The sequence below is a fragment of the Nannobrachium achirus genome (genome assembly GCF_963921795.1).
Source record: "Nannobrachium achirus genome assembly, contig: SCAFFOLD_481, whole genome shotgun sequence".
Lineage (NCBI taxonomy): Eukaryota > Metazoa > Chordata > Actinopteri > Myctophiformes > Myctophidae > Nannobrachium > Nannobrachium achirus.
Window position 1 is genome coordinate 16235 of NW_027664992.1, and position 13766 is coordinate 30000.

The 13766-nt window shown below is 40.8% G+C and overlaps 1 protein-coding gene across 1 annotated transcript; it reads left to right on the forward strand.

Moving 5' to 3' along the window:
- Positions 1-413: 413 nt before the first annotated feature.
- LOC308280677 (abl interactor 1-like) lies at positions 414-6495 on the forward strand. The gene is made up of 3 exons (XM_080755000.1): positions 414-497; positions 3392-3607; positions 4575-6495. Exons 1-3 carry the CDS (start codon positions 437-439, stop codon positions 4748-4750), a joined length of 453 nt encoding a protein of 150 aa, XP_080611126.1. The 5' UTR covers positions 414-436; the 3' UTR covers positions 4751-6495.
- Positions 6496-13766: the final 7271 nt, after the last annotated feature.

Consider the following 13766-nt stretch of genomic DNA (forward strand, 5'->3'; position numbering starts at 1 on the left):
CTGGGTATGTCTGTAGCCTGGCAATACCTTGAGTGGCCACACAAGTTAAAGGAGGGGCGCTGTTGTGCAGGCACAAACACACACACACACACACACACACACACACACACACACACACACACACACACACACACACACACACACACACAGATTCACCGCTCCACTTCGAACCGAGGTTTGATTTTTGGGTGAACCTTAGCTTTAACAGTCTCCTATCCATTCTCGGTGACTGATTGATTGTCTTGTATCCTCCTCCTTTCCCCAATGTCATCCTCCTTTCCTCTACCTTTCACTCTTCCGCTCCCATCCTTTCTGTCCTCTCTCTCTCTCTCTCTCTCTCTCTCTCTCGCTCTCTCTCTCTCTCTCTCCTTCTCCCCCTCTCTCTCCCTCCTCTCCGTGCTGGCTTTCAGTGTCTATCGCCCCCCCTCCTCCACCCATGGCTCAGCTGACTCCACAGATCCCACTGACTGGCTTTGTGGCCAGGATGCAGGAGAGCAGTAAGTTCAGAGAGAGAGAGCCCCAGACAACCATCCATCGACCTCCTCATCCACTGCCTTATGTCCAACTAATCTCTCCCTCTGTCCGTCCGTCTGTCTGTCTCCTGAACACGTCTGCATGCACCGTGGCTTGTTGTTACCCTTCTCTTCCTTTTGTCTTGACTAGAGCAGTGGTTCTCTCAACCTTTTCAGGCTGTGACCCCCAAAATAATCATATTTTAACTGGGGACCCCTCCTCCCACCCTGACGAGCACTAAGAGTTGAAGCTTTACATTTTGTATAACACGGTTCTATTGTGGAAATAGCAGATCTACTTGCTCACAACGCCTCGCAACACCAGGTGTTGTGAACCACTGGTCTAGACAAAGTGGTTCCCAGACTGGGGGGTCAGGACCCCGCCAAATTATTTCACGGGGTCCCCAGATGATTAGCTTAATGTAACAGTACAACATTATTTTCTCACTCAACACAGGGTATCTGCACATTTTAAAGTTACAATTTAATTATTTTTAAAACCTTTTTGATTCCAAATTGGCCACATATCTCGTAAGAAAGAGGCGTTGTGAGCTTGTAGTTTGGCTATTTTCACAATGTTTATCTGTGGATCCGAGTCAAACTAAATGTAATACCTGTAAATCCAAGTGCTTGTCAGTTGTCAGGGTGCGGGTGGCGGTACCCAGTTCAAATATTATTTTGGGGTGTTGTGGCCTGAAAGGTTTAGGAACCCTTGGTCTAGACTAGACTGTCTCACCCTCATCATCAATGCGTTACTAACATGCAATCATCAAAGACGGTATTCTGTTTGTAAAAGGTATCTGACGGGTTCAATCATCATCGTCATAGATAGAGTGCGAGGGAAATTCAGTTGTCATAACAGCAGCACGGCAGAAAAAGCAGGACAAGATACAGATAGGGGTAAAGAGATGCATCTAAGCTTCCAGAATATAATTCATACTACATAAATAGAGGGTACCTAAAAAAATGAATAAAGGATATTTACTGTCCTCTCTCTTAGTTCTTTTCGCTTAGTTTTAGGTGTACAGTAAGTGACCTTAAAATGCTTGTTTGGGGATGTATTTATCTGTATTGAGAGTTGTATATACACTTGTAGTATTCTAGATTTGAGTGTAAGGTGAAGGACTACTGTAGGTGTGGACAAAAACATTGTGGGCGTAATTCCAGGGGACGGGAGACTCTGCTTCCCCCTGTTGGCATTTTGCGATACCAACAGATATATTGCAATAGCAATGTAATCTTTACTGACGGTTTTGAGTTGTGTTCTATGTTTGAAACATTTATGAGATGATGCCGATTTTCTGACTAAACCATGACAACGTAATTGAGTTAAATGAAGTGATTTTATGATTATTTTTCTCCGTCTCACTGCATTTACTAACTAACATGAGCCAGCGTAGAGTAAATATCATTGTTGGGTTGAAACCTTGTCTATAACCGTTTTGTATTTATAATTTAAAAAATGATTTAAAACAGTGAAAATAGCTGATCTACAAGCTTGTAGATCAGCTATGTTCTCTAGTTTTGTGCGACTGTCTTGTATGATGAAGCAGGGCTTCACTTTACGTGGGGGAAAAAAACATATCAATTTGAAACTTGGACAAGGTTTCTGCCCGATAGTGATGATATGAAACAATGTATGTGTGTGTATGCGTGAGTACAACTTCACCGTCAAATCAGTAGGGATTTAACAGTATAAAACACTTGAGAAGCTTTATGCCCAAATATCCAGAGGAACTTGAAACACGGAGACAAGATGCAAGCATGTTCATCACAAATTAAGTTTTTTTGCATGACCCCCCTCTGTTTACGATTATTATGCATGATTCTTTTGCCGTCTTATTAAACCAAATCACGCTTCTTAGCATGGAGCATGCCATGCATATACGTGCACAGACCAGGCCCTGTAGCGTTATTCCTGATTATGACTCTCTCTGGCCCCATTGACCATATTCACACAGTGACATCATACTTGAGATGACATAAGAGCATAATGTTAAAAAGGACGACTTCAGCCATTTTCAACATCTCTTCATGTACTAATACTCATTATAATATGGCACCATTTTTGACTGCTCAGTCTCATAGGAAGGCTGTGGACAGGTCAGAAACTCGCCTACCCGTGACATCATTGACGGATCACGAGCAATTATATGAAGACAGGTTGAAAATGGGGCGAAGGCGTCCTTTAACCCATTTAGAACGGGTACACATTATTATGTATCATTATTTTATGCTTTAAGTATTGAAAAATAGCGGATATACAAGCTCGCAGCGCGGCACCGAGTGCCGCGCTGCGAGCTTGTAGATCTGCTATTTTTGAAAAATTGTGAACATTAGAATTTTGACCCGATTCCATAAGTGTCTTTTGAATCCTTCTAAGATTTTTTGAAAAACCTATGTTTCTATGTCAGCAATCTGGCCAGCCATTGTCAAAAAAAAGGTCCCTTTCACTTAACTGGAGCTCAGTTAGTCTGTTCTTGAGAGACTACTATGTCAGTGGTTCTCAAACCTTTTCATGTGAAGGACCCCCAAACTGATATTTATTTGGCCACGGACCCCCATCTCAAAATATTTAGTTCCAGGGACCACCCAGAAGCAAAATTTAAGTTACAAACTTTCGCTTTGAAAATACATGTATTCAAAGATCTGCACACATTTTCATGACTTTTTCAAAAATAGCAGATCTACAAGCTCGCAGCGCGGCACTCGGTGCCGCGCTGCGAGCTTGTATATCTGCTATTTTTCACTGGTTAAAGCATTCAATAATTCTAGGCCTAAATGGGTTTTAATGTCTCTGTGTAAATACGGTCATTCGGAGGCATGTTCAGCCATAATCTCACTCTCTCTCTCTTTGTTCGCCGCTCTCTTTCCAACAGTCGCTGACACACCCACCCCGCCTCCCCCTCCCCCTCCGGACGACCTGCCCCTGTTTGACGACTCCCCGCCCCCTCCACCCCCCCCTCCCGTGGACTACGGGGAGGGGGAGGAGGACGAAGAGGAGGTGGACGACGTGGACGCCGCCGTGGTGCACTACAACGACCCCTACGCCGACGGAGACCCCATGTGGGCACCCAAGAACTACATCGAGAAAGGTGCGTGCGCTCGAAAACGAGCAAAAAACATTAACCACTGAAGGTAGGGTGTGATGTAATGTGTTTGAGCTTGTAGATCTGGCATTTTTTTACCCTCACTACATTCACTGCACTTACCCTCACTGCATTATAAACAGACTTATAATGCATTTTAATCTGCTTATATTACTGTATAATTATAGTTATAGGAACTCATAAATACTCTTAATACTTAAAAACAATGATCATAGCACATTATAACCCATGTTAATTCTTATAGTTGTAAGATGTTATAATGCTTCATAATATAATGCATTGTAGTTACTGTTAAAATGCATTATAATACGGTCATTACAATTCACTATAAACTGTAATTTGTTGCTTTAACAGATTATGGACAGTTATTCTAGTTGACCATAAGTCATTATAGAATGCTTTTAATGTGCTATGAGTCTTGTTATAAATCATTATGAGCATTAATAAGTTCTTATAACTATAATTATAGTGTTATAAGCAGATTATAATACATTATAAGTATGTTTATAACTCATCATAGACATAGGAAGTGTGCAGCCATGGACCACACATTTGAGACAAAATGGAGCAAATTTAATTGAAATTGAACTTGGACCAGAGTGTTGCCTAAACCAGTGGTTCTCAACCTTTGGGTCGGGACCCCCAGATGGGTCCCCAAATAATTTTGGGGGGTCCCCAGATGATTAACTTAATGTGCAACACTGTTTTCTCACTCAACAGTAAACAAACCAACATAAAGTTTTAAGTGTATATCACATTTCTAAAGTGACAATTTAATTACTTACTTAATACCTCTGAAATGACGCGTTGCGAGGCAGGTTGATCTATCGAGTGCTGATCATTTCCGGTTGTCATTGTCATCTGCCGTCGCCATAGCGTTGCTTAAATTCGCGGCCTGAAAAGGTTGAGAACCACTGGCCTAAACGTTAGCTACCTTCTCCTTTTCCTCCAGTGGTCGCCATCTACGACTACAGCAAGGACAAGGACGACGAGCTGTCGTTCATGGAGGGCGCCATCATCTACATCATCAAGAAGAACGACGACGGGTGGTACGAGGGCGTCAGCGGCGGCACCACCGGCCTCTTCCCGGGCAACTACGTGGAGTCCATCATGCACTACGCCGACTGAAGAGTCACCGCTTATTTATTCAGTCATATCTCGTCGTCCCCGCAAAGAGACAACGGACGAACTTGACAGCAGAACGGGCTCCGTAAGACGCATAAGCCGTACAGTGTGTGCTTTGTTTATTTCCATATGACAGAATGTTCTTCTTCCCCCTCGTCGATAAATGCAGATAAATGGAAAATAAATATATATGTATTTAGTTTATTTTTGGTGTTATATTGAAGGGCAGGTGGGTGGGGGGGAACGTATATGAAAATGTGTAAAAGCCCCCGAGTCATAATGTTTGTCGTGTGACGGGAGCATAAATTAGGTATAAAAGAATTAAAGGTTTTTAAAAAGATTGGACTGCCCCCTCTTGCTCACGTTGGTTTTGCAGTCTTTGGGGACTTTTCCAAAGAGATGGTTTGGCACAAACTGAAGGATGTACGTACATTAACTGCTCTTCCTGCCCGCACAATGGTTCTTCATAGAGCATTCTTCCAATCAAGCCATTTCCTTAAAGGAGTTGTTCATTCCCAAAATGACATTTTTTTTTAATCGATTACTCACCCCATGGAGACTTGAGTTCAATAATATATTTGTTTTTTTTGTCGCATTCCTAAGACAATAATTTCATTAGAATAATTTTGCCTGGGCCTACAAAGATTATACAAAGAGCCAATTATTGGCTTCAGAATGCGAAGAAGCAAAAAAATATTGAGTAATTGATAGAAAAAAGTCATTTTGGGGGTGAACTACTCCTTCAATAGGCTCTATGCACAGCAGCCATATTGGAACAAGATTGGGCTTCTTCCTTACCTCCTTGATGATTCTAACGAAGGCTCTGTTCCACTTGGTGTAGCAGCAGTGTTTTCTTTTTTTTTTTATTGCATGGACCCCCATAACTCTGAGAGTGTACAAATGGAACCAAACGGATCTGTAGGTTCCATGTGTACACTCTCAGAATGGATCTGTAGGTTCCATGTGTACACTCTCAGAATTACACACCGGCCATTTGGAACCCCCATAAGGAACCATGAGGGTGCCTGAGGCGTGATTTGGAATTGCACACGCGTTCTGGGCAAACCCCGCCCATGGAAGCTTTTGATTGGCTGAACTGGCGCTAGGGAGCGCTCCTTTTTGGTCGCTTGGACCGCACGGAGGTGTGAGGTGGGCGTTTATCGTGGGCTTGCCCAGGCCTTACGGCCTGGGCATAAATATAACTATTGCATTCACCACGGCTTCGTAACTCGCGCGGCGCTCCGCCGGCCGCGCGGCCCTGGCCCGCTCTTCGCGGGCACTCGCGCGAAGAGCAGGACCAAGGTCCTCTCTGGCCTTCCCGCCGCTTGCAATGTCGTGGACAATAATCAAACGGCTCCGCCCAGAACTCATGTGCAATTCCAAATTAAGCGTCCCGCGGACACAAATTTGAGACAGAATTGAGAAAACTGAATTGAAATGGAATTGAGATGAGTGTTTCCAGTGAGCCCACATGCAAGAATATCAATACTCTTTACTCTGTTTTGACTTGGAATGAACAGAACGTCAGTAGAGCATCGCAGCGGAAGTGGTTTACTGGTCCCACCAAAAAAATCTCCCATTCATTTCCCCCATAGACTTTTACAAAAATATTTATAACAATTATGTTAAGCCTAGAACAGGGGTCTTCAACAGGGGGTCCCAGAGTTACTACAGGGGGTCCTCCAAATCTTTGAGAGATAGAAACTTCTCCTTTTTTTATATTAACCACTTGAACCCTGGCGTCCATATTCTGAGAACTTTAGCCAACAAATAGCAGATCTACAAGCTCACAACGCCTCGCAGCGCGAGGCGTTGTGAGCTTGTAGATCGGCTATTTTTGGCAAAGAGCTTTGGTGTAGAGGGTAAAAAGAGCAGACTAAGTACAGAGTGAAAGGTCAAGTTTATTAAGTATTGAAGGTTCAAGTGGTTAAATATCTGAAAACACAAATTGACATGAATCCAAAATACACGATAATGATTGTGCTGTCAAACGATGAAACTATATGGAATTTATGAAACGTTTGTGGGGGTCCCTGCTTCATCTCTCTCTCAACTAAGGGGTCCTTGGCCTGAAAACGTTGAAGACCCCTGGCCTAGAAGCAAGCCTTCCAGGATGGCAGTGAATTATGACCATAAAACCTTTGATCCTATATGAAAACACATTTTAATATTTCATTATTTGATTTACATTTAATAAATACCCTTTGTTTAGCGATTTTCAAAATGTTCTTTTCATAGAAACAAAGGTTTCATAGAAAGTCTATGAGGAAATGAACGGGAGATTTTTCAGTGGGACCAGTAAACCATGCCCACTGCGATGCTTTATTGGCATTATTGGTAACACCTGTGAAGGAAGAGTCCCAATTCCTCCCCAATATGGGTGCTGGAGCCATAGAGCCCTTTCCATGTGAATATACAGTATCAGCTTTGATGGAACGAATGACATTGAAATGTCCTCCTCTCTTGGAGGAAGCAACATGATCAAATCAATGATGTATTATTCACCTTCAGTGAAAGTGTTATTGTTTAGTTGTAAATAATATAATTAATGTGAGCTGCAGCCAATTGGGTAGTGTAAATTCAATGAATGTCGATTATTATACTGTTTTTTTCTTAAGCCGTCTGATAAATTTTTTCCCTGGTTTAGGATTATTCTGTCTTCTATTCTCTGATCAAAGTGTTAAATCACAATGGTGCCATTCTGTCCGACTCGTCACCCCGATCTAATTTGGCCCTCCTGTTTAAGAAACTAACGAACCACATTGTCTTCTCCGTATATTCAGGGGTCATCGCCATGCTGGCTTGTGGTGGACATTAATAGTCAAAATTATATTTTTGCCACAGACATACAAAATGAATGGACAATGCTATTAACAGAAACACATAAAGAGCTAGCCCTGAATGCTCACACAGGTCTGTAACTCTGAGGTCTGTACAAATGGAACCAAATGGACCCGTAAGGGTCCATTTGGTTCCATTTGTACACTCTCAGAGTTAAGCAAATGAAACATTTGTGAACCACAAGAACTAATTGGACTCCTAATGTGTCATATTAAATGTGTTATACATATTCTTAAGACAACCTGGAGACTTGACATTCAGTAATTGAGTCTTGGGATCAAAATAAGAAACATTATAATGGCGTCTCATTGATGACCACTGCATATGTTGTATATCAAATGTTCCTGAAGCAGTTTGCTCCTGGAATTCAAGTCTTGGCATCATTACAGCATGCATAACTCTTAAAAAAAAAGGATGTATTGGGTTACGTTTAAAATGCTTCCATTTATGTTGTAAATGTACACACCATCTAGGTTATTTTATTGTTGAAATCACTGAATTTGTTTAGACTCCAGAGGTCATTTTGTTAGACTGTTTTGTTTTCTATAAGCGCTGATTTTTGTATTAAAATATTTGAAGTCATTGAAATTTGAAAGGTTCTTCCAACTAATCACAGCTACCTTATAGAGTATAGCATTTTGATTCATAATTTAAAACTTCTTGACAATAGAACACATTCCAGTTTTGGACCATTTCAGCCCAATCTCATTTATTTTGTGTCATCACTGTTAATTTTTTTTTCTTCTTTTTTTTTCACTAATGCAAAGCAAAATGTGTAGATAAAAAGTAGGATAAATCGGTAAAGCACCACGATTATAATAAAGAATGGATATTTCTGCTGATGGGCAGAAACCTTGTTATTTTATTTTTTATTTTTGTTGTAAATGAAAGTCCTACTTCTATCATACAAGAGTGTCGCACAGAAGTTTATATTGAAAATGATAACAAAGGAATTAGTGGAAGAAATATGTAACAAAAATAGGTAATAATGTGTTCACTTCCGGCAGAAAGCGTGAAAATTTGCACCTAGGGGTATTTTTGTGCGCCGAATTCAAAAATTGACTGTCCCAAGCACTTTTCCCATGGGATCTGGTGGCTCTAATTCACTTACCATACTAGGGAAAAAAGACCCCCCAAAAAATCTTCTTTAAATAGCATGTGAGGGGTCTATCTAGGGGGTTTTCATGATTCTGAATCCATTGCAAGCATTTGTTTTGCACGAAAAACATTCCTTGGGCAAGAAATGGACCCTACACAACTGTGAAAAGTGATGACTCATCACTAAACCATAGTTTTGTGGGGTCCATTTCTTGCCCAAGGAATGTTTTTGTGCAAAACAAATGCTTGGAATGGATTCAGAATCATGAAAACCCCCTAGATAGACCCCTCACATGCTACTTAAAGAAGACTTTTGGGGGCTCTTTTTTTCCTAACCCTAACCCTATGTTAAGTGAATTAGAGAAAAGTGAATTTGAGAAAAGTGCTTGGGACCGTCAATTTTTGAATTCAGCGCACAAAAATACCCCTAGGTGCAAATTTTCACGCTTTCTGCCGGAAGTGAACACCTTTTTCACATATTTCTCCCACTAAATGGTTTTGGCGTACAAGGTTTCCACCCCACAGCAATGATATGCAGTGTTGCCGGATACAAGAAGAGTGGGCACTAAGGAAATTGTCTTATTTTATCCAAACTGTTAAATAAAATATTTGAAAAATAGTCTGAAGTAAAGTATACATGATGAACATGCACGGTACATCATTATCAGATACTGTATAAATGTACCCGATGATTGATTGGATTGTAGCAATTTGTTGCAATTGGCGAATGTTCAAGCATGTTCTAATAATGTACACTTTACTCAAGACTTTTTTTTTTTTTTTCAATATTTCATTTTTTTACATTTTGGGGGAAATAGCCAATTTTACAACAAGGTGCTCAGTTCTCCATAGTGCCCACTCCTCCTGTTACAGTATTGCCAGACCCACATAACACTGCCGTTAATGCACTTCAGACATCAGTGGAGACCAATATGACAACTCTTATACCTCTACACAGTCATCACCCAGAAGGAAAACAAGTTTCTTCTGTATTTTTCCCCCCACAACTGACAACTGTCATCTTTTTTAACTGTAGGGCATCAGTTTCTTAACTCAGGTCTTTGAAGTCAAAGCAATGCTGTGTTTTATTCGTTCACCTTTCTGACTTTAAGACCCAGCCTTAAGTCACAGTAAACAACAGGATTTTTTTGACTTGAGGGTTTCTTTTCTAATGCAAGTGGAAAATAGACGTATTTCATCTGACTCCTTAACACGTAGGCTACTGTAACAGATCTCACTCTGATGTGTTTCTCCTTGAATCATTTAACATGCATTCATTGCTGTTTTACATTGCCTGATATTACAGCTTAATGCCTTGATAATTCTGTCTGTTTGCTTTAGTATATATATCAAACAAAAAACCAAGTGTTCCAGCTTCAGTTGTTGAATCTTTATCTCTCTGCCCTTAATTTGTATATATAATATGTTAATTGAGAAATTAATGTACAGTCTTTTATAATAAACAATTCTATGTAGCAGTTTGCCTGAGCGTGGTCATTGGGCATCAGAACTCAAACAGAGAGGTACCTTTGTAATAAGGCCATTTATTTAATCATTTATTCCTCCTAATTTAGTTGTTGCTAGTTCCACTATGTGTATAGTGGCGGTCACTGCTGACACCTACTGGTCTTAGGAGGCATGTAAGTGGTTTCCAATTTTGTTTCAGCTCAAGAGCCAAACCAGAAATTAGACATTTGCCAAATAAGTGAAAATAGCAGATGTACAAGCTTACGCGTTGCTTTGTGCCATGTTGTAAGCTGGTAGATCTGCTATTTTCACTAGTTTTACTTTTTTTTTTTTACATTTATTTCGATCTTTTCATTTTATTTATGAAATACTTTGTTGGAATTGTTTTTAATTCAAATAAAGTTGTGAATTTATTTATTTATTTTACATAGGAAACCTAAAATAGGGGATATTTACTCGTGATCCATAAAAATTCCCACTGGGAAACAGTGGTGTAAACAACTATGTCTGTCTGTGTCGGCTCAGGTGCACAATCGGTTCTGCCAGTCTGTATAGACGGGTTTCTGGTCCACGTCACGTTTGATTCGGTACCAAAATTAGCCAATGAAACCAGCGCTCCCCAAAACAACAGGTTTGGGGATTGGACGGACTGATTACATGATACAGTCACCTGTGCATTTAGTCTCAATGTTTGTAAACAAGAAACCCGTCTTATTGGTAGAGAGCCACTGTAACAGACACCAGCCACTGCTTTTTCACCTGACAAGAGTTCCATGACTGGGAGGAGTGTGTGTGTGTGTGTGTGTGTGTGTGTAGTAAGTAATCTCTGCTAAACAGGCATGGCAATACCCTGACCTTAGCCACGTTCCCAGCCTTTTCTCATCTCTGCCTGACATAGTACTGCCCTACAAAGCCAGACTGCAGTAACTACGAACAAAAATGTGCAACATTGTTTTCTCGCTCGACAGTAAACAGACCAACATACAGTATAAGTGTATACTTATACGCGGCCTGAAAAGGTTTGGGAACCCTGGAACTATTCAAGAGGCTGGAGGTTCACATCCTGCCAGGGCATGAATTTCATGGAGGCCATGGCCGCCGTTGCCCCTGAGGGGCCAAACTGAGGGCCTCCGTTTGGCCTTGTGCCCCTCAAACCAATGGCATGACCTGAGGCCACCGTGGCCTTAATGCCCCAGCTGACTGTACCACGTTCTCCTCTGTCTCTTGTCAATTTGTAGACAGTAGACACCGATGTCTCTTTGTCATGTGTTTTTTGTTGAGATTCTGAAATCTTAACTCCTCCGAGTCCCCATCTTTAAAACAATCCAGTGACTTTGATTGGTGCAGGATCAGATTGTAAATACCATCATTTATCTATTTCACTGCATATTAGGTTATCATCCCTAACCCTTAACTCTCAAATACCTGGAACGCGCCCGAGTCGCATTAGAGTTTAACCACTTTAACCATTATTTTATGCTTTAACTTTAGAAAAATAGCAGATATACAAGCTCACAGCGCGGCACCGAGTGCCGCGCTGCGAGCTTGTAGATCTGCTATTTTTGAAAAATCGTGAAAATGCGGGCAAGTCTTTGAATATCTTTGACCCGATCTTTGACCCGACTTCTAAATCCTTCTAAATCATGCTGTTCTCAAACCTTTTCATGTCAAGGACCCCCAAAATTACAGGTATTTGGCCACGGACCCCCATCTCAAAATATGTTGTCCCAGGGACCACCCAGAAGTAAATATTTGAGTTAAAAAAGTTCACTTTTAAGTAGATATATTCAAAGACTTGCAAAAAAAAATCATGATTTTTCAAAAATAGCAGATCTACAAGCTTGCAGCGCGGCACTCGGTTCCGCGCTGTGAGCTTGTATATCTGCTATTTTTCAATAGTTAAAGCAGTCAATAATCCTAGGCCTAAATGGGTTAAATTCAACAAATTCTTTCAATGGACTAAAATCTTGTTTCATTTGATGGCCTTCCTGCACTGGCATTTGGCCTTTGTGCCCTCAAAAAATGGACACCACCAAAGGCCAAGTGGCCTTGCCTCTAAAATGACGGAATTCCCGGTCTGCATCGGGCATACCATCACCTCTTTGTAACAAATTTAAAAGGACACTTGACTTAAAAAACATGATTTGTTTTATTTGTGTACACCGTCACTGTGGATGTGAAGGCCTCTGGCTGTTATGGAGCACTTTGTTATTACAGTAGTATCTTACCGGTATAACAAGGCCATGTGATCAATGACTTTTGGCCTAACAGGGTATGGACGGATCATAAATCCACACATACTGTACACACCAATGACAACTCATTTGGAATTACACAGATTCTTAAGTTGCCTCTGCCCGTAACCAGCACGTGTAACTTGAACCGTACTTCTTCTAGAGCGTAGAGTATAGTTCACTAGCTCGGGGGAGGGAAGCAGTTGCTCTTACAGTACTGTACAGTGAAAAGTCGTGTCCCAATATACACATGGAAGAACCCTCCCTCACTGATGCCATTATGATAATTCACATAGATTTCACCACTATAGAAGCTTTGCATTGAAAACCGGTTCTGCAAAATGGAAAGAATAAACTTTCTGAATTATATTATATACACTAGCTATTTTAAACGTATTCTTTTACGGCGTGGCACCTACTGTTAGCCCAGGCCTTTCTTTTTGAGCATGAAGGGTGTCTTTGTTTATGTAAATCAGGAGGGGCCAATATCAAACTCCTGGACCAAATGTGGGCACTTACAATACCGTTTATATTTTCTGAAATATTTCACTTTTATTTCAATATAAATAGTTTTCATCGACTATGTTGGATTTGTGTTAATGTTTTTTCAGCCACTTCAATCGCCGATACGTAGTAAACTTTCACTCTGTACTTGGTCTGCTCTTTTTGGCCTCTACACCAAACTTTCTATTTTTGTCTAAGGTTCTCCTCAGAATAGTGATGCGAGGGTTCAACGTGTTAAAGTGTCAGTAGATGGCGTTCTGGGCTCTGAATGTACCTTGGTTGCCATGTCTGCTTATAATAAGCAATTTGTGTCTTAAAAAAAATAGTATAGTTGCTTATTGGGATTACTTTCTAATGTTTTTTAAACTAGTGGTTCCCAAATCTTTTCATATCAAGGACCCCAGATTAACATATTTGTCCACAGTCGCAGACCCCCATCTGAAAATATGTGGTGCCAGGGACCTCCACACAGATTTATGTTGTTGAAATGTTTCAAAAATATTCAAAATATTTTTTTTCCCCTCAATATTTTTTAAATAGCAAATTATACAAGCTCACAATGTGTCGCAATGTGACACATTGTGAGCTTGCTGATCTGCTATTTTCAAATGTAAAGTAGTATAGCCTACTGTAGTTGCTTCTGTTGGGCTTATTTCTTTGGCAAAATCTGGCAACAGACAATTCCATGTCACTTCCTTACTTGCGTGCGTGCGTGCGTGCGTGCGTGCGTGCGTGTGTGCGTGCGTGCGTGAATGAATGAATGAATAAATAATAAAGTGTGCGTGCGTGCACGTGCGTTCGTTCGTTCGCTCGTTCGTTTGCACTTTATTTATTTATTCATTCATTCATTGAATGAATGCGTTCGTGGAACGAAT

Excerpts from the sequence above, each read along its gene's own strand:
- LOC308280677 (XM_080755000.1), top strand. The coding sequence starts at position 437 with ATGGCTCAGCTGACTCCACAGATCCCACTGACTGGCTTTGTGGCCAGG. Across the intron at positions 498-3,391 it reads GGCCAGGATGCAGGAGAGCA|TCGCTGACACACCCACCCCG; the intron begins GTAAGTTCAGAG and ends TCTTTCCAACAG. Across the intron at positions 3,608-4,574 it reads CAAGAACTACATCGAGAAAG|TGGTCGCCATCTACGACTAC; the intron begins GTGCGTGCGCTC and ends CTTTTCCTCCAG.